This window comes from Mobula hypostoma, chromosome 15, assembly GCF_963921235.1.
Source record: "Mobula hypostoma chromosome 15, sMobHyp1.1, whole genome shotgun sequence".
NCBI lineage: Eukaryota > Metazoa > Chordata > Chondrichthyes > Myliobatiformes > Myliobatidae > Mobula > Mobula hypostoma.
The window spans coordinates 61733166-61758228 of NC_086111.1; the positions used below are offsets into that span (position 1 = coordinate 61733166).

Sequence of the window (25063 nt, forward strand, 5' to 3'; positions counted from 1 at the left end):
GTATTCTCTGCCATGCTGACAGATGCCTTCCATAACTACGAAGAAGGAATCCACGTCAGATACAGGACTGACGGCAGGTTGTTCAACCTTAGGCGCCTGCAGGCAGTTACAAAGGTGTGAGAGACTGTCATCAGAGACTTGTTGTTTGCTGATGACTGCGCACTCAACGCCAGCACAGAGCAGGAGATGCAGCGTGAAATGGACTGCTTCTCACAAGCCTGCGACAACTTCGGTCTCACTATCAGCACCAAAAAGACCGAAGTTATGTACCAGCCTGCCCCAGGAAAACCATACCAGGAGCCGCGCATGACGGTAACGGGCCAGAACCTCCAGGCAGCCGACAACTTCACCTACCTGGGCAGCATACTCTCTCGCGCAGTGAATATAGACGCTGAGGTCAACAACAGGATTGCCAAAGCCAGCGCCGCCTTTGGGAGACTCCGTGAGAACGTCTGGGAATGGAGAGGACTCAGCCTTACCACCAAGCTGAAGGTCTACTGTGCAGTGGTCCTTACCACCCTCCTTTACGCCAGCGAGACCTGGACTGTCTACAGCAGACACGCCAAACAGCTCAACCATTTTCACCTGAGCTGTCTCCGCAGACTCCTCCACATCAGGTGGCAGGACAAAGTCCCCGACACGGAAATCCTGGAACAAGCTGGGCTCAGTCAGGGGGCAGAAGAAACGTTACAAAGACTGCCTCAAAGCGTCCCTCAAAGGCCTGGGTGTCAACATCAACACGTGGGAGACGCTTGCCCTCGATCGTCCAGCTTGGCGCAGCAAGATCACCACAGGAGCCCGTGCAGCTGAAGTCAGGCGCATCATCGAGGCGCACCGAAAGCTGTGCGCAAGGCCCGAGCAGCATCCACTGCCACGACAGCACCCACCCACTTGTGTCCCACATGTGGGCAAGCCTTCAGGGCCCGGATTGGCCTCATCAGTCACCTCCGGACCCACAGCCACCAATCTCCCATTTGGCTTTGAAGCCATGGTCATCTTCGACTACGAAGGACGAACAACAACGACAACAAAGTAAACATCTAATCAATCAATCATGTGGTAGCAACTTAAAGCATAAAGCATGCAGAGATGGTCAAGAGGTTCAGCTGTTGTTCAGACCAAATATCAGAATGGAAAAGATGTGATCTAAGTGACTTTGACCATTGTATGACTGTTTGTGCCAGATGGAGTGGTTTGAGTATCTCAGAAACTGCTGATCTCCTGGGATTTTCACCACCAACAGTCTCTAGAGTTTACAGAGAATGGTGTGAAATAAAGAAAAAAAACATCCAGTGAGCAGCAGTTCTGTGGGGGAAAATGCTTTGTTAATGAGAGAGGTCAAAGGAGAATGGCCAGACTGGTTCAAGCTGACAGGAAGGTGACAGTAACTCAAATAACCACACATTACAACAATGGTGTATAGGAGGGCATCTCTGAATGCACAACAAGTCAAAAGTTGAAGTGGATGGGCTACAGTAAGAGACAACCACGAACATACACTCAGTACCACTTTATCAGTTTCAGAAGGTACCAAATAAAGTGGGCGCTGAGTGTATGTCCCTTCCAGGTACAGTAACACAACAGTACAAGTGAACCAACATGGCCAAAAAGAGAAGTTAAGGATAAGCAACACACACAAAAGTTGCTGGTGAACGCAGCAGGCCAGGCAGCATCTCTAGGAAGAGGTACAGTCAATGTTTTGGGCCGAGAAGAAGTACAACGCTCCCAAAATGCAGTAAGCCTGAGGATTAGGAAAATATCAGAATTATTTCCTGCATCCCTGGATACTGGATGCACTGACTGTCAACTTGAATATTTCTATAGATCATAGCATTTATTTATTTACTGGGATACAGAGTGGAGGAAGCTCTTCCGGCCCTTCAAGTGGCGCCACCCAGCAATCTCCCAATCTAATCCTAACCTAATCTACTAATCTTTGGGCTGTGGGAAACCGGAGCACCCAGGGGAAGCTTGCATGGTCATGGGGAGAACGTATAATCTCCTTATAGGCAGCAGCAGGAAGCTAGCAATTGTAGCTCCACTGATTAATAAAGGAGGGAGAAAACCCGTTAGCCGGTTGACAGTGGTCAAGAAAAGTTTGGAATCTATTATTAATGCATAGAAACAGGACACTCTGTAAATAAAATTATGATTAAGTAATCTTGGATTTATGAAAAGAAAGCCAAGCTTGACCAATCAGTTGGAATTTTTGACTTCATAATTAGTAGAACATAAGGGGAAACAAGTAGAACTGGTATATTTGAATCTTTGAAAGTGTTTGATAAGGTGACACACAAAAGCCAAGATTCATCATCATCATCATGTGCCATGACATATGACATCATTATTATGTGCCATGTCACATGACGTGGGTGATACAGTAATGATCTCATGACCATGATTGTTCCTGGCAAATTCTTCTACAAAAGTAGTTTGCCAATGCCTTCTTCAGGGCAGTGTCTTTACGAGACAAATGACCCCAGCCATTATCAATACCCTTCAGAGATAGCCTGCATGGCATCAGCGGTTGCATAACCAGGACTTGTGATATGCACCAGCTGCTCAGACGACCTGCTCCATGGCGATTGGGGTGAGTGGGGTTAAGTAGGTGCAACACCTTGCCCAAGGATGATCTGCAGTGAGGGTAGAAACAGGATGATTTGGCAGAGTAATGCATGGCTGAGCAGCTGGTGGGGCTTCAGGTTCTTGGATCATCGCGATCTCTTCAGGGGGAGATATGACCTGAATGAAAGTGACACGTTGCACCTGAACCCAAGGGGGACCAATATTCTTGTGGGCCACTTTGTTACAGCTGATGGTGAGGGTTTAAAATCAATTTTCCAAGTGGGTGGGAACTGCAGTGAAGGGACTCAGGATAGAACAGATAGTACAAAAGCAAAGATAGTATGCAGTCAGACTGTCAGGAAGGGTAGGCAGGTGATGGGACTGAGTTGCAGCTTACAGGCTGAGTATCAAAACATTAGGGATGCAAAATCAGAAAGTATAACAAATACAGTACTCAAGGTGTTGTATCTAAATGCATATAGTGTAAGAAATAAGGTGGATGATCTTGTTGCAATATTACAGATTGCCAGGTATGAACTGTTGCTGAAGGATGGTTGTAGCTGGGAGCTGAATGTCCAAGGTTACACGTTTTATTGGAGGTATAGGAAGGTGGGCAGAGGGGATGGTGTGGCTCTACTGGTAATGAATGGCATCAAATCAGTAGAAAGAAGTGACATGGGATCAGAAGATGTTGAATCCTTGTGGGTTGAGTCAAGAAACTACAAGGGTAAAAGGACCCTTATGGCAGTTATATAGAGGCCTCCCAACTGTAGCTGGGAGGTGGAACACAGATTACAGCAGGAAATAGAAAATACGTGTCAAAAGGGCGATGTTATGATAGTCATGGGAGATTTCAACATGCAGGTTGATTAGGAAATGGATCCCAAGAGAGTGAATTTGTTGAATGCCTATGAGATGGCTTTTTAGAGCGGTTTGTTGTTGACCCTACTAGGGGATCAGCTATACTGTATTGGGCGCTATGTAATGAACCAGAGGTGATCAGGAAGCTCAAGGTAAAAGAATCCTTAGGAGGCAGTGATCACATTATGATTGAGTTCAACTTGAAATTTGATAGGGAGAAAGTAAAGTCTGACATAGCAGTATTTCAGTGGAGTAAAGGAAATTACAGTGGTATGAGAGAGGAGTTGGCCAAAGTAAACTGGAAGGAAATGCTGGCAAGGATGACAACAGAGCAGCAATGGCTTGAGTTTCTAGAAAAAAATGAGGAAGATGCAGGATAGATGTATTCCAAAAACACCGAAGTACTCAAATGGCAAAATAGTACAACCTTGGCTGACAAGGGAAGTCAATGCTAATGTAAAAGTAAAAGAGAGCATACAACAAAACAAAAATTAGTAGGAAGACAGAGGATTAGGAAGCTTTTAAAAACCTACAGAGAGCAACTAGACGAATCATTAGAAGGGAAAAGATGAAATATGAAAGCAAGCGAGCAAACAATATCAAAGTGGATTGTAAGATCTTTTTCAAGTATGCAAAAGATAAAGAGAGATGAGAGTGGATATAGGACAGCTAGAAAATGAGGCCAGAGAAATAGTAACAGGGGTCAAGGAGATGGCAGATGAACTAAATGAGTATTTTGCATCAGTTTTCACTATGGATGACACTAGCAGTGTGCTAGATGTTGAAGGGTGTGAGGGAAGAGAAGTGAGTGCAGTTACTATTGCAAGGGAGAGGGTGCTCAAAAAGCTGAAAGACCAAAGGGTAAGTCACCCAGAGCAGTTGAACTGCACCCTAGGGTTCTGAAAGAGGTAGCAGTAGAGATTGCAGTAATGATCTCTGAGAAATCATTGGACTCTGGCATGGTGCCAGAGTCCAATGAAAATTGCAAATGTTACTCCACTTTCCAAGAAAGGAGGGAGGCGGAGTAAAGGAAATTATAGGCCAGTTAGCCTGACTTCAGTGGTTGGGAAGATGTTAAGAGTCAATTGTTAAGGATGAGGTGATGGAGAACTTGGTGACACAGGACAAGGGAGTACAAAGTCAGCCTGGTTTCCAACAGGAAAAATCCTGCCTGACAAACCTGTTGAAATTCTTTGAGGAGATTACAAGTAGGATAGATAAAGGGGATGCAGTGGATGTTGTAAATTTGGACTTTCAGAAGGCCTTTGACAAGGTGCCACACATGAGGCTGCTTACCAAGTTAAAAGCTCATGGTATTACAGGAAAGTTACTGGCATGTTTAGAGCACTGGATGATTGGTAGGAGGCAGCGAGTGGGAATGAAAGGATCCTTTCCTGGTTGGCTGCCAGTGACTAGTGGTGTTCCACAGGGGTCAGTGATGGGACTGCTTCTTTTTATGCTGTATATCAATTATATAGATGATGGAATAGATGGCTTTGTTGCCAAGTTTTCAGATGATATGAAAATTGGTGGTGGGGCAGGTAGTGTTAAGGAAACAGGTAGGCTGCAGAAGGAGCTTAGGAGATTGGACAAGTAAGTTGCAAATGAAATACAATGTTGGAAAATGCATGGGCATGCACTTTGGTAGTAGAAATAAATGTGCAGACTATTCTCTAAATGGGGAGAAAATCCAAAAATCTAAGATACAAAGGGACTTGGGAACCTAAAGGTTAACTTGCAAGGCAGAGTAGGTGGTGACGAAGGCAAATGCAATGTTAGCATTCATTTCAAGAGGTCTAGGATACTAGAGCGGGGATGTGAGCTGAGGCTTTATAAAGCACTGGCGAGGCCTCACCTTGTGTATTGTGGACAATCTTGGGCACCTCATCTAAGAAAAGATGTGCTGGCATTGGAAAGTGTTCAGAGGAGGTTCCCAAGGATGATTCTGGGAATGAAAGGGTTATCGTACAAGGAATGTTTGATAGTTCTAGGCCTGCACTCACTGCAGTTTAGAAGGATTGGGGGGATATAATTGAAATCTTTCGAATGTTGAAGAGCTTAGACAAGAGTAGATGTAGAAAGGATGTTTCCCATGGTGAGGGAGACTAGGACAAGAGGGCAAAGCTTCAGGACAGAGGAACGTCAATTTAAAACAGATGTGGAGAAATTTCTTTAGCCGAGGGGTGGTGAATTTGTGGAATTTGTTACCACAGGCAGCTGTAGAGGCCAGGTCATAGGGTGTATTTAAGGCAGAGCTCGATAGGCTATTGATTGGAAATGGCATCAAAGGTTACGGGGAGAAGGCCAGGGGGTGGGGCTGAGGAGGAAAAAAAGGATCAGCCGTGACTGAATGGCAGAGCAAACTCATGGGCCAAATAGCCTAATTCTGCTCCTATGTCCTATGGTCTTATGGTTTAACAAAGGGAAAGACCATTTTACACCTCCTTCAGTAGCGATGTATCTCCATCCCACCACCCATAATACCATAAACAAGATTAGGGCACGTGATACTGGAAAAATTAATGGACCTAAGGATTGCAGACTGACATGAACGAAGATTGGTTACGAGGGAGAAACCGATACATAAGAATAACAAGGTGCTTTGGATGTGGAGGCACCACAGGAATCAGTGCTAGGATTCAAGCTATTTGCAGTCTACATCAAAAGCCTGGTTCACAGTGTATCATGAACACAGAACAGCATAAGATCAGACCATTCATCCCATGATGTCTTTGCCAAACATGATGTCAAATTTAACTAAACATTTCTGCCCACACATAATACATATCTTAAAGCATCTTGAATGCCCGTATAGTATTTGTTTCCACTATTACCTCTGACAATACAATCCAGGCACCTACCAAGTTATAATCCACATTTGCTGACAATACTAATCTAGTCGGTTGTGAGGCAGATGTAGAGATGTTTCAGGAAAATATAAATGGATTTTTGAATAAGCAAATACATAAAGATAGAATAGAATGTGGAGAAAGTTTGGTTAAAAGCAGGGAAAGGTGTTGATAGATTTAGGTGCCCTTGTCCTATCCAAACAGGGATGTACTTGTGATCATGGAATGCAGTGAACATTCGCTAGATTAATTATGAGGAAGGTGGGTTTGTTGTATGAGGAGAACTTAAGTAAACTGGGCCTGTACACTGTTTCATTTTTTAAAAATTGATCTCTAAAGTCGTTGATGATATGTCCCTTGACTGTGGTAAGTCAAAACTAAGAAGAGATTTATTTTTGCAAAGGCCAGTACACCTTTCAAATTCTTGCCCCCAGAATGGTCGTGGTGCCTCGGGTTGCGACAAGAGACCTAGGTGAGGATGGTTAGGACCGAAGTCCTGGAGCATCCGAGACTAGACTCGAGGCACGATACAAGACTGAAATGAAGACAGGATTCTAAACTAGATGCTAGACGAGAATCCAAAGTTGAACCGACGATTGAGCACTGAACCTCAGTTCATGTGGACTTTAAATATTAAAATCCTGGCGTCAAAGCATGGCTGCCAATTACTGGGGCGGGCCTGAATTTTTAAAGGGAACACACCAACTAGCCATACTGCAAAGAGCTGGAGCATCTAAACCCCGGAGGCCGGCGTGGTCAGGTGGGTGTCGTGACACAAGCACTGAGTATGTTAAGGAAGAGACTACTGGATTTGTAGATATTAAGAAATATGTGATTAGTGCAGGGAAGTAGCACTGGGGTTAAAGTTCATCAATGTCCCTGTTGAATGTTAGAGCAGATACAATGGCATATTCCTTCCTTCTAGTTCTTAAGTTCCAATATTTTCCATCTGTCTTTTGATTCTGTTAGTGCAACACACATCACCAGAGTAGGCATTGGCATTGGCACTGGCACTGACAGTGCCATAGACACATGCACTTGAGAAAGCTACGCTGGTGAGGATCACCTCATGTAAGTTTACCTCTGTCCCTCAGGCACCACTTCCTTTTCGAAAGTCAACCATTTCTCCTCAAGGTCTTGGGTAAGATTTCAAATCCTCTCAAGTTGCTGAAGCACAGTATATTATCTGGTCATCTACTACGTTACCACAGTGACTGCCCCAGCATTCTCTGACAAACTGTTTTCGTTAAAGATGGTATATAAATGGGAGAATTTGTTTTCTTGTGAGCCCAAAATGCATTCATTTGCCCTCGCTACTTATCATTGCTTCTCCCAAGTGGTAATCAATATGCCACAGCAAAGACACTTCAGCTGAATGACACCAGAAGATAGACATGAGTAGGTTTCATTGCCTTTGTCTGCTGTCAGGATACTCCTGAATCCTGGAACTGATGTTGAGGACTTTCAACACACTACCTTCCTGAATGAGGACTAAAACATTAATCCTGTCCACCAAATAGGTACTGAAGAACCATTGAAAGGATGAGAAGTCGATATTTTATCCTCGGTGGAGCACTTCCACACTTGCAGACCGTGTTTCCATGGTGTTCAAAGGAAGTCTTTCACAATTGAACTGTCAGTCACTCCTTTGTTAATTCTTAAAGTGGCTGATGCTTTACTTACTTTGTTCTAATCAGCTTTCCTATTATGTCAGCCTGAAAAATACTGCAGAGTTTTACCTTGGGATGTTATGTAAAACTAGAGTTAGGCACTTCTGGGATAGATCACAATAAATCTGAAATGTCATCATAAATTCAGTTTGTTTGCTAATACTAAAACCGCACTGATCGAATTGAAGTGGACAAAAAATATGGACTCCTACTTTTGTAAAATCAGTTAAATAGTCTACAGATTTTTTTAAAATGGTCCCAGATGATGGCTCCTGGTGAGGTGATGGTTCTGACCATTTCACTCCCTTTGACAGGGTATCTGTGAAATGCAATGTAAATTGGATGATGTGAAACTTTCATACATCCTGCAAACAATCCTTAACCTATTCCCTTAACTCCTGCTGCACACTCAGTCAGACACCACTTCCCTTTCGAAAGTTAACATTTTTAACCCATTTGGGGTCGAGGAAGGAGAGAGGAGGCAGACTGGGAAGAGAGGGAAAAATGATCAGGCCTTCCATTCCATTTTCAGTGATTTTCAGTATTTGACCTGGCACCATTTAATACTTTACTTGTCCGGGACAGTCCCTGGACAACCCCATCTGAGTCTATGCCATGACTGTGGATCAGCGAGAAAGACAGCAGAGCCTCAGCAATTCAGATGTCCAAGATGGAAGCGAAAGGCAGTAGCCTTGGTGTAAGTGCCAACAAGCCAGCTGGGAATGCACCTGTAGGAACCTGACCCAACAAACGAGTACTACTTTTCTTATCCTAGTTCTGATGGGGCGACACAGTAGCGTGATGGTTAGCACAACGCTTTACAGCGGTGGTCCCCAACCTCCGGGCCGCGGACTGATACCGGGCCGCGAAGAATGCAGCAATGCAGCGGTGACCGGAACGCACCCAGCACATCTTTAAAAAAAAAGCCGAAACAAACAAGCTAATTAATTAGGTGCCACCCAGCACGTAAATGTCGGCCCAGATCAGAGGCGACGCAATCGGCAATCACCTCTGATCTGGGCTGGCATTTACGTGCCGGGCGGCACCTAATTAATTAGCTTGTTTATTTTGTTTTTTTTTTCTTAAAGATGCGCTGGGTGCATTCCGGCCACCGCTGCGCCACTGCATGCTTCGCGACAATGTATCGGTCCGCAGCCCAGAGGTTGGGGACCACTGCTTTACAGTACCACCCATCCAGGTTCTGTTCCCGCAGCTGCCTATAAGGAGCTTGACCTTGTGGGTTTCCTCTGGGTACTCCGGTTTCTCCCCACAGTCCAAAGAAGTACCGATTGGTAAGTTAATTAGTCATTGTAAACTGTCCCATCATTAGGCTAGAATTAAGTCGGGGGGGTGTGGGGTGGAGAGGCTCAAAGAGTCAGGAGGGCTTATCCCACACTGTATCTCAATAAAAATAAAAATTAAATAGTTTCATTGGACGTTTAGCAACCTCACCTGGACTGGCAACTTGGCATAGTTGGCTCACATCATTTCATTAACGGGCGGATCGCTCTCCATATTAAAAAAACGTTTCCATGAACTACACTTCACACTGCAGAATAGGCTGAACCTTTTGTCACATAAACACAAGAGGTTCTGCAGATACTTGTTCCAGAGCAACACACAAAATGCTGGAGGAACTCAGCAGCATCTACGGAGGAGAATAAGCAGTTGATATTTTTGGGCCGAGACCCTTCATCATTTGTTGTCACATGCTCTACCTGCCCACCAACCTTTGAAGCATGTTCTTGTGACCACAGGATCTCTTCCCCCATTCTGACATTCTCATGCCCTCATGTATCTGACTCAGTTCTCCAAAAGTCCTTCATACAAAAAAAATATTTTAGGGTGATTTGCTTAAGATTTTGCAAGGCACTCACGCATACAATGGGTGGGCCCGTTGCTATAGCAACTGCCTCCATTTTAACCTATGCCTTCTTCCCTGGGTCCCTCAGCTGTTAACCCATTTAGCCTGTTGTCAGCTGCAAGTTTTTCAGGCTGGTTTAGCAAAGGGGCATTGATGCCATCATCCCATGATTTCTCTGAAGCTCACAAATCTCCAGGTTTAAGATGGTGCTACTGAAGACGTGTGGCAGCTTACTGGTAGTTCGAAAACAAAGGAATTTGATTAAAAGAATTATTAATGACACTTTTTAAAGGAAATCGTGGTAAACTATCATCGCAAACAATGAAGAATTAAGCGAAGACAAAGTGAATTCACAGGATGTGCCCGGTTGGTGCGCTGCAAAATCAACGCATTTGGAGTTGGAGCCAAGCTGGTTGGAGTGAACAATTTGGAGGGGAGAAGACGGGACAGAGGAGTTCCGATGCCCATCCAACAAATCCGGGTATGAGGGTGGGTTGCTCTGGGCGTTGGACCGAATTGGCGTGGTCAAGAACGCCTCCTTTGGCAGCGAAATCCAGGTCCAAAGCGAATCGCCGGGCGGTATGTTGAAAGTCTGGAGTGTCTCGCCCCGGCAAGGCCCAGGTCCCAATGCAGGGTACATTCTTCTGTTTGGACAATCTAAATGCCAGCCCACACAGACTGGAAAGGCAGGGTGCTGAGAGTCGGGTAAGGTTAGATCGCTCAGGGTGCCAAGATGATTTGGAGAGGTCAAGAACGGTCTCTTCGACAGCAAACTCTAGACCCGGAGTGATTCTCCAGTAGCAGAGCTGGGTCATAGTGCAAGGTCCAGACAATTTAAACGCCACCCCAAACAGTCTGGGGGCTTCTTTCTCCACGACGCTAAGGCTGTGAGGCTGCCCCCGGTAGCTGTGCCTTGTATCTGCGAGCTTTGCAACAAATCACCCTTGTAATATGATTGATCCAGGGGGCGGCGGGTTTGGATCTAAGGACTCAATTTGGTTTGGATTTCTGTTGTTATTGCTCGCTTCTATTCTTTATATGATTTGATTCATGTTTTTTTTTCTCTTTCTCTATGGGCTTTGGAAGTGGGCTTTCAGGTTTCTTGCTTTGTTTGCAACTGTAAGCAAACAAATCTCAAGGTTGTATAATTTATACATTCTTCGAATGCAAATACACTTTGGAAATTTCCTTAAGCTTCAGAAAGGAATGCTTACCCCACTTCTTCTACACTTTCTTTCCTGCTGACCCACTGCAGAAATTTAAAAACGGCCCAGAAAGAAAAGGAAAATTACCAAGAGTACGGGGAAAAGACCATAAGACCATAAGCTATGAGCAGAATTAGGCCACTCAGACCAATGAGTCTGCTCTGCCATTTCATGGCTGATCCATTTTCCCTCTCAGCCCCACTCTCTTGCCTTCTCCTAGTAACCTTTCACACCCTGACTATTCAAGAACCTATTAAACTCCACTCTAAATTCACCCAATGACCTGGCCTCCACAGCCACCTGTGGCAATGAATTCCACAGATTCACCACCCATTGGGTAAAAAAAAATTCCTCCTCATCTCTGTTCTAAATGGACATCCCTCTATTCTGAGGATATTCCCGCTGGTTAGACTCTACCACTAAGGGAAACATCCTTTCCACATCCAGTCTACCTCAGCCTTTCAACATTCATAGGTTTCAATGAGATCTCCCTTCATTCTTCTAAATTCTAATGAGTATAGGCCCAGATCTATCAATTGCTCCCCATACAATAAATCCTTCATTCCCAGAATCATTCTCATGAACCTTTTCTGAACACTCTTCAATGTCAGCACATCCTTTCTTAAATAAGGGGCCCAAAAGTGCTCACAATATTCCAAGTGAGGCCTCACCGATGCCTTATAAAGACTCAGCATTACATTCAACACACATCAAAGTTGCTGGTGAACGCAGCAGGCCAGGCAGCATCTATAGGAAGAGGGGCAGTCGACGTTTCAGGCCGAGACCCTTCGTCAGGACTAACTGAAGGAAGAGTGAGTAAGGGATTTGAAAGCTGGAGGGGGAGGGGAGATGCAAAATGATAGGAGAAGACAGGAGGGGGGAGGGATGGAGCCGAGAGCTGGACAGGTGATAGGCAGAGGGGGATACGAGAGGATCATGGGACAGGAGGTCCGGGAAGAAAGACGGGGGGGGGGTGGTCACCTGTCACCTGTCCAGCTCTCGGCTCCATCCCTCCCCCTCCTGTCTTCTCCTATCATTTTGCATCTCCCCCTCCCCCTCCAGCTTTCAAATCCCTTACTCACTCTTCCTTCAGTTAGTCCTGACGAAGGGTCTCGGCCTGAAACGTCGACTTCGCCTCTTCCTATAGATGCTGCCTGGCCTGCTGCGTTCACCAGCAACTTTGATGTGTGTTGCTTGAATTTCCAGCATCTGCAGAATTCCTGTTGTCAGCATTACATTTTTGCTTTTGTAGTCTAGACCTCTTGAAATGAATGCTAACATTGCGTTTGCCTTCTTTACCACTGACTCAACCTGCAAGTTAACCTTTCATAAGTTCTGCATGAAGGCTCCCAAGTCCCTTTGTATATTAGATTGTTGAATTTTCTCCCCAATTAGAAAATAGTCTACGCTTTCTACCAAAGTGCATGGCCATACACTTCCCGACAGTATTCCACTTCTTTGCGCATTCTCCTAATCTGTCAAAGTTCTTTTGCAGCCTCCGCTTCCTCAACACTACCAGCCCTTCCGCCTATCTTCATATCATCCACAAAGCCATCAATTCCGTCGACCAAATTATTGACATATAACATGAAAAGAAGTGATCCCAACACCAACCCCTGCAGATCACCACTAGACACTGGCAGCCAACCAGAAAACGCTTTCTTTATTCCCACTCTTTACCTCCTGCCAATAAGCAAATCCACTATCCATGATAGTATCATTCCTGTAATACCAAGAGATCTTATCTTGTCAAGAAGCCTCATGTGTGGCACCTTGTCAAAGCCTTCTGAAAATCCAAGTATACAACATCCATTGATTATCCTTCGTCTATCCTGCTTGTTATTTCCTCAAAGAATTCCAAAAGATTTGTCAGGCAAGATTTTTCCTTGAGGAAACCATGCTGGCTTTGGCCTACTTTAACAAGTGCCTCCAAGTAAACTGCGATCTTATCTTTAATAATTGATTTGACCATCTTCCCAACTACTGAGGTCAGGCTAACTGGCCTTTAATTTCTTTTCTTCTGCCTCCCTCCCTTCTTGGAGAGTGGAGTAAGATTTGCAATTTTCCAATCCTCCATAACCATGCCAGAATCTATTGATTTTCAAATCTCCACAATCTCTTCAGCTGCCTCTTTCAGAACCCTGGGTGTAGTCCATCTGGACCAGGTGACTTATCTACCTTCAGACCTTTCAGGTTCCCAAGCACCTTCTTTCTAGTAATAGCAACTGCATTCACTTCTACTCCCTGACACTCTCAAACTTGCAGCATGCTGCTACTGTCTTCTACAGTGAAGACTGATGTAAAATACTTATTCAGTTTGTCTGCCATTTCCTTTTCCTCCATTACTACCGTCATTTTCTAGTGGCCCAATATACTCTCACCTCTCTTTTACTCTTTATATATTTGAAAATACTTTTGGTATTCTGTTTGATGTTATTGGCTAACTTACCTTTATATTTCATCTTTTCCCTCCTTATGTCTTTTATAGTTGTCTTCTGTTGGTTTTTTAAATCGTCCCAATCCTCTAATTTCCCACTATTTTTTCTCTATTATATACCCTCTCTTTTGCTTTTATCTTGTCATTGACTCCCCTTGCCAGTCACACTTACATCATCCTGCCTTTAAAATATGTCTTTTTTTTGTGAGATGTATCTTTCCTGCACCTTCCGAATTGTTCCCAGAAATTCTAGCCTTTGCTGTCCAGCCATAATCTCTACTAGCGTCTCCTTGTAATCAACTTCAGCCAGCTCCTCTGTGTTGCTTCTACAATTTCTTTTACTCTACTGTAATACTGATACATCTAACTTCAGCTTCTCCTTCTCAAATTTCAGGGTGAATTCTAACATACTGTGATCACTTTCTCCTAAGGGCTTCTTTACCTTAAGCTCACGAATCAAATCCAGTTCATTGCACAAAACCCAATCCAGAATAGCTGTTCAGCTCCCTGGGCTTAACCACAATATTCTGTACAAAATCCACCTTGTAGGTATTCTACAAATTCCCTCCCTTATGATCTAGCACCAACCTGATTCTCCTAATCTATGTGAATATTGAAATCCCTCATGACTGTCATAACATTGATGAGCTTTTTCTATCTCCCATTGTAATCTGTAGCCCACATCCTAACTACTGTTCAGAGACCCGTATATATCTCCCATCAGCATCTTTTTACCCTTCCCTTTTCTTAGCTCTACCCACAAGTATTCTGTATCTTCCAGTCCTTTATCACCTTTTTCTAATGATTTGATTTCATTTTTGATCAACAGAGCCACACCAACCCCCTGCCTATCTGCCTGTTCTTTCAACACAATGCATATCCTTGTACATTAAGCTCCCAAATATAATCTCCTTTCAGTCACAACTCAGTGATGCCTGCAACGTCATACCTGCCAATCTCTAAACGTGGTACAAAATTATCTACCTTATGCCATATACTGTGTGCGTTCAAATATAACACCTTCACACCTGTGTTTATCACCCTTTTCGAAGTTGTCCCCATGTTGCACTGGAACTCATCCCATTGACTACGACTTTGCCCTACCGTCTACTTGTCCTTCCTGACAAGGAAAAGGAGGCACTGGGAATTGATCCAGCCTCATATTGATGATGAGAATGAGGATAACTAGGTCAACACACCAACTGCAGATAGATTCTCCTTTCCGTGTCTTTCACCACACTGAAAGCATCTATAAATTCATAGTATTTCAGCTGTGCTAGAGATGTTTGGTGAACACTGTGTTAGTGTCCAAGCTCTGTGAACATAAAACTCACAAGTATAACAAGATCTTCCTCGTAGCAAGATCTTTCTCTTCCTTATTGGCACCCAATGTTTTAGTGGTGATTTCAATGCAATACTTAGCTGGAACCAAGCATTAGCACCATTGCAATACAGACATGAGCAATTGAAAATGGACTGGCACTGAAGCTCCAGCATTCAGTATAGACTATAGTGACTGCTAAGCCTTAAAGTCTTCATTTAGATTATCAGATTTGCTTTCAGTAATGGCTTGAGTCCACTAGCCTGATATGACCAAACCCAAGGACAGTCCATGATTCCAGCCTTCTTACCTAGGCTCAAAGTTCAAGGTACATTTATTATCAAAGTATGCATGCAGTATACAACTCTGAGATTCGTCTTCTCCAGATCGGCATGAAACAAAGAAAACCATCAAAGCCTTCCTCACAAAACAAAATACAAATATCGCAAATGACAACAAAAACATCAACCCCTGTGCACAAAAAGATCATACGAACAGCAAGAACATTAAACCCCGAACTCCCACGCAAAAAAATCTCGCAAACTGCAAAAAGACCATCGAACCCCAACAACCCCCCATGCCAAAGAACAAAGGAATCACACAAGCAGCAACAAAAAAAAAGGATGATAAAACAGAATATAAGACACAAAACTGGTAAAGTCCAAGAGAACCAGTCTAATCCATAAATCAGAGACCCAGAACTTCAGTAACATCCTCCAACAGCACTGCAGGAGAAGGAGGCCATCTGGATGCAGGGGCCTTCCCCCGGGAGCAGCAGGTGAAAGACTGTCACATGCAGACAGCTTCCTCGCGTAGTAAAAAAGCAAGGGACTGGCAGACAACACTGAATACTCACTCGCCTCGGTGTCTCAATCTTCCTCTACGCTTTAATCAGTGAGATCGGCGAAAAATGGAGTCAATCATGGGCTTGCACCTCATCTCTAAGCTTCTGGGCCAAGTGGCCGCTCGCCCTCTGGAATGCTCTCTGAGACAGCAAAGCACCAGATCGCCCAATCAATCTTCAAACTGTATGTCACAGACTCTAACAGTGCCAGAAACACATTTAAAATACAAAGAAAGCACAGAAGGTTCTGAAAGACCATAAGACATAGGAGCAGAATTAGGCCATCTGGCCCATCGAGTCTGCTCCGCCATTCAATCATGGCTGATCCTTTTTTTTCTCCTCCTCAACCCCAGTTCCCAACCTTCTCCCCATAACCTTTGATGCCATGTCCAATCAAGAACCTATCAATCTCTGCCTTAAATACACCCAATAACCTGGCCTCCACAGCTGCAAGTGGCAACAAATTCCACAAGTTCACCACCCTATGGCTAAAGAAATTTGTCTGCGTCTCTGTTTTGAAAGGGTGCCCCTCTTTCTTGAGGCTCTGCCCTCTTGTCCTAGACTCTCCCACCATGGGAAACATCCTTTCCACATCTACTGTGTCTAGGCCTTTCAACATTCCAAAGGTTTCAATGAGATCCCCCCTCATCCTTCTGAATTCCAGCAAGTGCAGACCCAGAGACATCAAACGTTCCACGTATGAAAACCCTTTCATTCTTGGAATCATCCTTATGAACCTCCTCTGGACCCTCTCCAATGTCGGCACATATTTTCTAAGATGAGCTGCCCAAAACTGTTCACAATATTCAAGGTGAAGCCTCACCAGTGCCTTATAAAGCCTCAGCATCACATCCTTGCTCTTGTATTTTAGACCTCTTGATATGAATGTTAACATGGCATTTGCCTTCCTCACCACCGACTCAACCTGCAAGTTAGCCTTCAGGGTGGTCTGCACAAGGACTCCCAAGTCCCTATGCATCTCAGATTCCTGGATTTTCTCCCTGTTTAGAAAATAGTCCGCACATTTCTACTACCAAAGTGCATGGCCACGCATTTTCCAACATTGCATTTCATTTGCCACTATCTTGCCCATTCTCCTAATCTGTCTAAGTCCTTCTGCATTCTACCTGTTTCCTCAATATAGTCCTTGCCCCCCAACTCTCAGCCTCATAGACATTGGGACTTCAACCTCCTCTCCTCCCTTAGTCAATGAATCTACCACTAAACTGCTAATGACATCAAACAACTTTCATAGTAACTTTTGTTAATTCACAAACAAACTGAATGGCAGACAGTACAGTGGATATCTATTACTGTCATTCAGTTCATTGTAATTAGGATGTGTTCTGTCACTGGGGCCATGTTCAATGTCAATAGTGTGCCCTTGATAACATTGGGCTAAATTGGATTCTGAAAGAATGCCACTAAATTAGAAAATCACCTTCAAGATTTGCACCGTTTTACTGTAAGGATGCACTAGATGGGATCAATAATCTCTTACATCAAAATTAGTTTTAAGATGACATACGTGGATTAATATATTACATACTGAAAACCACTTCATATGTAATGAATGAAATCATTAATATATCATGAATGAAAAGCCACCTAATATATCATTATTGAAATAATGCATATAACCATTCACACCACTATAATTTTTTTTTACATTGGTGGCCATTCTGAGAGTCATGCAATAATTAGCTGCACTGAAAACTGCACTTGCTGGGAAATAAGATCATGATGAGCAGTGGTTAATTAATCATACAAAGGAGCTGTAGTCTACAACCTGTTCCATTGCATTTAGAACCCACTGAGGGGTAAATTAAGTGCCGTAGAATAAATGGCACACTTGTGAAAGGCACAATAACTCACTGCTCCTGACGGTCACAACTTAAGGCTTGTTGTGGCCGTTAAAGAATTAAACCATTTTGCCCTTTAAGTGAGCTCTGCCATTGGCTGATCCAACTTTCGCCTCAACCTCAATCTCCTGCCTTCTCCCCATATCCTTTCATGCCCTGACCAAGCAAGAATCTATCAACACCTGCCTTAAATATGCCCAGTGACTTGGCCTCTACACTTGCCTGTGGCAAAGAATTCCACAGATTCACCACTCTCTGGCTAAAGAAAATCCTTCTCACTTCCATTCTAAAAGAATGTCCCTCTATTCAGAGGTTGTGTCCTCTGATCCTAGACTCTCCCACCATAGGAAACATCCTTTCCACATCCATTTGATGCCCTTCAACATCAGATAGGTTTCAATTCTTCTGAATTCCAGTGAATACATGCCCAGAACTGTCAAATGCTCTTCATATGACAAGTCTTTCAATCCCAAGTCCCAACCTCCAATATACACATTTTCTTCATTAATTAACTATTCTCAACCAGCTGTATTTGCAATGGATACTTTTGTCAAGCTCAGCTGTGAGCTTCTAGAGATCAAAGAGCTGTTTTTGAGTAAGTTAAACATCCAACTAATATTCTTTGTTCAGATTCCTGTCGTAAACAGGAACCAACCTTCAGTTCTTAATGTAAATGGAAAGCAGTAATCAGTCTGAAGTTAAAACCACAGCTTTGCAAACAAACAGCACTGTTTATAAAAGCACAGGATGTTGGCCCACAGCAAAGGGCTAGTTGCTCAAGAGATTCAGAGTAAGACAATGGGGTGATGTTAATTTTAATCGAACCAGACAACACTGGCTAAGTTATTTAGTTCCAGGAAGCTTGCAGACCAGATTTACATAATCAAATAGCTGATCTTTCAATAGTTGGAAGACAGTGTCCTTTCACCAAATTAATTATGGATATCTGTTAACCCTGTCCTCAGATGCTTTTAGACCATCTATGTGAAAAGCTATCCAAAAATTTTTCACGTGTATGAACTTACTCAAGTTTAAAAAAAAAGTATAAATGTAAGAGAACAGACACACTTGTTAGGAATGATCAAGGAACAACAAGAAGAATGACAGAAAGACGGGTGACTAGAATCAATTCCCCTGCCGTCGATTTCTGTGTCAGATGACTCGTTCGTCTGCAACTCAATGGTATGTCCTTTTAGATTATAGGAACAGTACCTACATTTTAGGAATCCTTTATGTTTTAGAAATCGATTGTAATTTGGAAATCTTTTAAAAGATAGAAATCCTCTGTGAGCTTTAAACATATTTTAATGATTTTATCTAAATTTAAACGTCTATCACTAAAGATAAATGTACTTTGTTTAAACTACTTTGTTAGCTGGAAGTATCTTCCCCTTGGTAGAGAGGGAGTACTTCTCAAGTAATGGGTATTGACAACTAACCTCACTGTGAAGAATAAACAGGGAAGTGAACTTATCTTTGAAGACTAGGTAGTTACAACATAATGTCCCTTTAGTGAGGTTACCCATAGCTATCTATATCAGACAGGGCTTAAGATCTTTGTTAGAGTTTACAACTCAGCAAATCTAGTATCATCACACGTTAATGCTACTTTTTGGTTAATAAACCAAAGGCTGCTTTTGCAATACGAGAAAGAATGAAAACAGATTTTCGATTCCTCCCGAGAATGCAACATGGACAAACCATCCCTAATGCAAATGTTAAAAAGATTCAATTTCAAATTTGGGCACCCTAATCATTCATCCTTTTCATCCTACCTCACGTGGAACCTTTGTCACCACGCTGAAGCATTCTATTAGCAAGACAAGGTTTAATTTACCTAAATATTACTTGTCACATTTAAGAGAATTATTATTCAGAAAACATTAAGCTAAAATATTTCATATGAAACAGCACCACCAATACAACAATGAAAGTTGTCCAATAGTTTCAACTTACACGACAAGTCCTTCTGAATTTCTTTGACAGTACCATACTTTGCTTGCTGTAAATTTTGAGCAATAAACAAGCCTGGTTCTGAATCCTTCAAAACAATGTTAATTTTTTTCTCCCGCCTCTTCTGAAAGTGCCAACTCCAGTCTGCAGTACCTGACAATGCCACCAAGACCTCTTTAGCACTTCCACCAGTGAGCCTGCTTCACCAGTAAGTTTAGACAATGACAATGACATGAGCAGAATATCAAAAGAAAATACAGAAGGGAACAAACTGGTTATTTGACTGGCTTGCATCGTTCTCTGAACGGCGTGATGGCAATGCTGCTCAACGTACTTCCTCCCCCCAGAGCTGCTGAGCAAATCTTTGCCTTTGATATCTGTGCACTATGGAGCAAAAGATACAGAAAGAGCTGAAGGTCGAATTCCAGCACGTTTGACCTCCATCTCTGTCTCTGGATTTAGCACTGAATCTTCAGACACAAGCTTATATGGATGGAGAAGGTAAGTACTGTCATCTTTATGTATTAATTAATTCACAACAATTAAAAGTGTTTCAAAATAAATTATTTTCTATTTTTATATGTTCTAACTTATTAAAATCATTGAAATTCATCCTACTGTTTTTGAATATGTGAAATAACGAGGTGGAGCAGAGCTGGACCTCTGCTTTCACCTGGATGTGAACAAATAGCTGCCTGGAAATGCTCTGCTTCGCAAAACAGACATGCATCAAGATTTTGAGTTCAATTCAATCGATGGGGTCAGAGAACCTTAGGGATCATGCCGGGGGGTAGTGGCAGAAGGTGGAGCCAACATGAAGACTGATGAGTTAAGCATAATCTGGCCCAATGTTTAGTGGCAGCAATTTCTCCCTAAACAGGATTACCTTATAAATGACTTACTGAAAAAATAAACGGTTAAAGCTTAATCACAGATGTGCACGTTTCTGTTTGCTTTAGCCTCGATAATTTCATATAACTCTTTTCCTGATGTGAATTTTCATAATTTTGTCATAAAGTTTACATTTTCCAGGGAAAACCATAGAACGTATTAGCAATGAAGTAATGGAGATGTTTCTACTATCTATTCCAATATATAATAATGAGTACAAATGCCCTGATTGGGTATAAGTCCTTTATAAAAGTTTGGAATTAGCCAAAACTAGCTTAAATATTATTGGTCTCCATATCTATACTAGTCATTTTAACTTAAGTCCATAAAACAATGTGGAAACAGCACTGAGTAAACTTCTATGTACAAGAACACCCATTATTAACTGAAACATTAGCCAACCATCCCTGCTTCAGACCTCTATGATTCTAGAAAAACAATGCAGTTTGCCAATTTCATTTAGAATTACAAAGAAAATATAATTTATTAATATGTTTAATATATACATACTTTCATCTAAACATGCAAAAAAAAATCCAAGTTTATACTTCACATGAAATTATTTATGTTACCACATAGTAGATTGTATTCACTTTTTAATCAGGTTGTCCTATACTTACTCCCAGAACTCAATGACAGGCGAAGTTGCATTTGGTGGGGCTGTATGATTGCTATTTGTAGAATTCGTCTTCACAAATTCTGAACAGTTTTCTTCAAGGGGATTAAAGAAACAATCCGTGATTAAAACAGTAATTATGTGAAGGTTGATGCATATACATTAGACTTATGACCATTTAATGCTTTCTTTAACCAGTGATAAGAGAGGAGAGTGACAGAGTCACATCTTACCTGTGTTCCATGAATGTCCACAGGTGGCCCAAGGGAGTTCTGTTGTAAAGCAGTTGAACAGGTAGAATATGGCCCAGGCCAAAACAATGATGTAAAACACATTTAAATGAGCCTCAATCACCTGGGTGGCATATCCTATACCTGGCAATGAATACACTTGCTGTTAGTTATGTGTAAACTTTCTCATTCACTGATAATGTTTTGGAAAAATGGGACTAAGGTTTCACAGTTACCTTCAAAGAGGGGGCAAATTTTCCTCCAACACGTAATCCCCCCTTCACTGGTGTACTGGCCCAGGGCAGTCTCTAGGAAGAACACGGGTATACCACACCCGACGAAAAAAATCACATATGGGATGAGGAAAGCCCCTGAAAGTGAACGAGAGCAATAATTTTAACTGAGAACTGGACAGGAAGATTCGAAGACAAAGTTAACGCATCTCCCCTCGTTTACCCCGAAAGTAAGGGTACTTTCCTGAAATTGCACATTTTGCTCATTTAATCATAAGGAAATCTCGATGAATGGTTTTAACTGTATTATTTTAAAATACTTAGATTAAAAAAACGATATAACTGTACCGCCTCCGTTCTTGTAACAGAGGTAGGGAAACCGCCACACGTTCCCTAATCCAATGATCTCCCCCGCCACAGACAAGACAAATTCGATTTTATTATTCCAGTGGCCTCTTTCTGACACGTTCTTGTCGTTGGTACGGACTAAATTGACGTTGGAAGCTTCGATGTCCATCGTATCTTCGGGCTTCCCATTGATCATCGGAATAGCTTTCTCCGCTCTCATGACGTTCTAAGGCCACCTGCAAAGGAGAGCGGAAAGTTTGGACGCCGACCATTGATTTTCGCTATTTATTCCGTGCCTCTTCCAAAACTTCCAGATCTTAAAGCCGCGCAAATTGATGAATGTCCGAGTGGGCAAAGACAATTAAACTGAGAACGGCTCAAGCAATGAAATGGAAAAGGCGTGCGTGGAGTTTATTTAGATTTTTACATCCGATAAATTAATGAGATCTGCCCATGGTGCAACCGATTGCTGAAAATGACAAGACGGTCAATTACTCACACGGTGAGAGTTTCGCCGTTCACCCGGCTGCCTGGATTTCTCCACTAGCAGTGAGATCGTAACTGCACTGATGTCTCGCCGAGGGAGTTCCGCAGTGGCGTTCTTGCTCGGTGCGTGGATCGGTCCAGATGCACTTGGTCCTCCGCTGATGCCTTCAGCGAAACGAATGACTTGAGAAAGCAAACGCACTCTTTTCTCAGATGCTGCTGCACTGGATCCGAGCCATGTGCTGCTAACTGAGCCCTCTAGCTTGCCGTACAGATTGTATCAATTAATGGCGCAACACCGTGGGTGAAGTTGGTGAGGAAAGCTTCAAAGGCATTTGTTGCATCTTCGTCGTGGACACGGGCTGCGAGGCTGGATTGCCGGTTGGCCGATTAAAAAGCGTAGAGAGGCGGGGGTGTGGGGAATGGAGAGGGCGTGAGGAGCAATGCCACTGCTAATAAAAAAAAATGTAGCTATCAGCAAAGTAGCACTTCTGAATGTGATGGAACGTGGAACTCCGGAGCGGAGTCCGGTCGGCAGCTCCGTGGAGGTGACCATAGACACATTCTCCACTGAAGCGCCGGGGAGGCGGGGGGAAGGAGGGAGTGTGGGATGTTGTGTTCGGGGCGGGGGGTGTCGGTAAGAGAGCGGGATAGATTCAAATCCTGCATCAAAACAAAAAGGGAGATTGATTTTTCTTTTCACTCTTTCTGCAAAGCCGCCTCAGCTCACAGCACCCCCATATCTTAGAGAGGGCTTGTGGCAAATGCAGCGAAGTCAGTCATGGCAGTTGCTAACAGCTGAATTATTTCCAGTTTCACAAGCACTTAATTAAGTGTAATTACTTTATCTCACCATTTACCAGAAGAGTGTTTGCACCGTTGTTAAGATTAAGGACACAGAGTTCAGGTGCTTGATTGTACAATGCTGTAATGAATCGGGATTGTTGAAAATGGTTTAATTATTGTTTGGTTCCAAATTAGGTTGCTTCTTATTAACGTATGAAAAACTTTAAGGAAGTAATGAGTTTCCACATTTATTTTCCAAATTCAAATTAACTGAAACTCATGGGCAGCACTCTCACTCTCCCTTTTCTCCCTCTGTCCCTCTGAATATACCCCTTGCCTCTGGGTCCGCCCCCCGTCTTTCTCCCCGGACCTCCTGTCCCATGATCCTCTCATATCCCTTTTGCCAATCACCTGTCCAGCTCTTGGCTCCATCCCTCCCCCTCCTGTCTTCTCCTATCATTTTGGATCTCCCCCTCCCCCTCCCACTTTCAAATCTCTTACTAACTCTTCCTTCAGTTAGTCCTGACAAAGGGTCTCGGCCTGAAACGTGGACTGTACCTCTTCCTACAGATGCTGCCTGGCCTGCTGCGTTCACCTGCAACTTTGATGTGTGTTGCTGGGCAGCACTGGTCTTGATTATTTGATCCGAGTTGCTAATGTACCTCCAGTCAAGTTACTCACTATTAAGTACAGGTACGTCCTGAGTGGCCACTGAGTGTATGTTCATGGCCTTCTGCTGCTGTAGCCCACCCACTTCAAGGTTCAACACGCTGTGCCACAAACGAGGGAAAATCTGCAGATTGCTGGAAATGAAAGCAATGCAAAATGCTGGAGGAACGTGTTGTGCATTAAGCGATGCTCTTCCGCACACCATTGTTGTAACACGTGATAATTCCTGTCAGTGTGAACCAGTCTGGCCATTGTCTTCTGACCTCTCTCATTAACGAATTGTCTTCAGCCACAGAATTATGGCTCTCTGGATGTTTTGTTTTGCTTTTCGCACAGTTCTCTGTAAACTCTAGAGACTGTTGTGTGTAGAAATCCCTCGGGATCAGCAATTTCTGAGATACTGAATCCATCCCACATGGCACCAACAATCATTCCACAGTCAAAGTCACTTTGATCATATTTTGTCCCCATTCTGATATTTGGTCTGAATGACAACTGAACCTCTTGACCATGTTTGCATGCTTTATGCATTGAGTTGCTGCCAAATGATTGGCTGATTAGATGTTTGCATTAATGAGCGGGTGTATAGCTATACCTATTAAAGTGGCCACTGTGTGTGCATCAACGGGATTAATTGATTGAGCCACAAGTTTCATGGCCATGGCGATCTTTATTTGCAATGTACAGCCACTGAGAAAAAGTAAAAACAAAACATTTCCAAGCTATAAGTGGGTTATATAATAGTATCAAAAAATAAGAACCATTCAGGATACTGTCAAGAAACTAATGTTGTTTGAGTTGTGTTGATATAAAACCATGTAACATCTTGCAGTTCCAGGCCCTAGAAGTGTGTTGAAAGACACAGCTTTAGGAAGATAATACACATACTAAAGAGATGGAATTCTTCTGTTTGAGCCATCTGCTGTCATAGTCTATATGAGCACTTTGGTCTCCAAGGCATTTATAACGGCAACAATGTGATTTGTGAGAAGAGATCTCAGTGTGACTAAATTTGCATTACTGAGGTCCAGTTTAATGTAGATGCAGATATAGACGAGCTTTCACCATTTAAAGGGTAGCACAAGGGGGCATTAATATTAGTTTCTGTGAGCATAGTTATAGAGCTATGGTGTGTGCGCACGTCTGCAATAGAATACATGGGAACATGGGAAACATTCTACCTGGGCCCCAGTATTTTAGGCTAAGGCACAATGGGACATCTTCTCATAGATTCTGTTGTTGCTGTTACAAAGTTCTTTGGAACCAACCCAAGCCCAGTGCCCAGCTAACCTAGGGCACAATCACAAAAAAAGCCCTGATAGAAGAATTCAAAAATATTGTTGCTTTGAATTTTGTTTCAGTGCATACCCTTT

General features: G+C 43.0%; 1 protein-coding gene across 1 annotated transcript in view; it reads right to left on the bottom strand.

Moving 5' to 3' along the window:
* The window catches only part of slc6a11b (solute carrier family 6 member 11b), a 223071-nt gene extending 200088 nt beyond the window's left edge, over positions 1 to 22983 (bottom strand). Inside the window, exons 1-5 of the mRNA XM_063068174.1 lie at positions 22249 to 22983; positions 21750 to 21985; positions 21405 to 21539; positions 21172 to 21312; positions 20943 to 21033 (exon numbers count right to left, since the gene is read on the bottom strand). Of these exons, the coding sequence (XP_062924244.1) occupies positions 20943 to 21033; positions 21172 to 21312; positions 21405 to 21539; positions 21750 to 21969 (587 nt within the window). The 5' untranslated portion in view covers positions 21970 to 21985; positions 22249 to 22983. The remainder of the gene's footprint in view (positions 1 to 20942; positions 21034 to 21171; positions 21313 to 21404; positions 21540 to 21749; positions 21986 to 22248) is intronic.
* Between the last annotated feature and the right edge of the window lie 2080 nt (positions 22984 to 25063).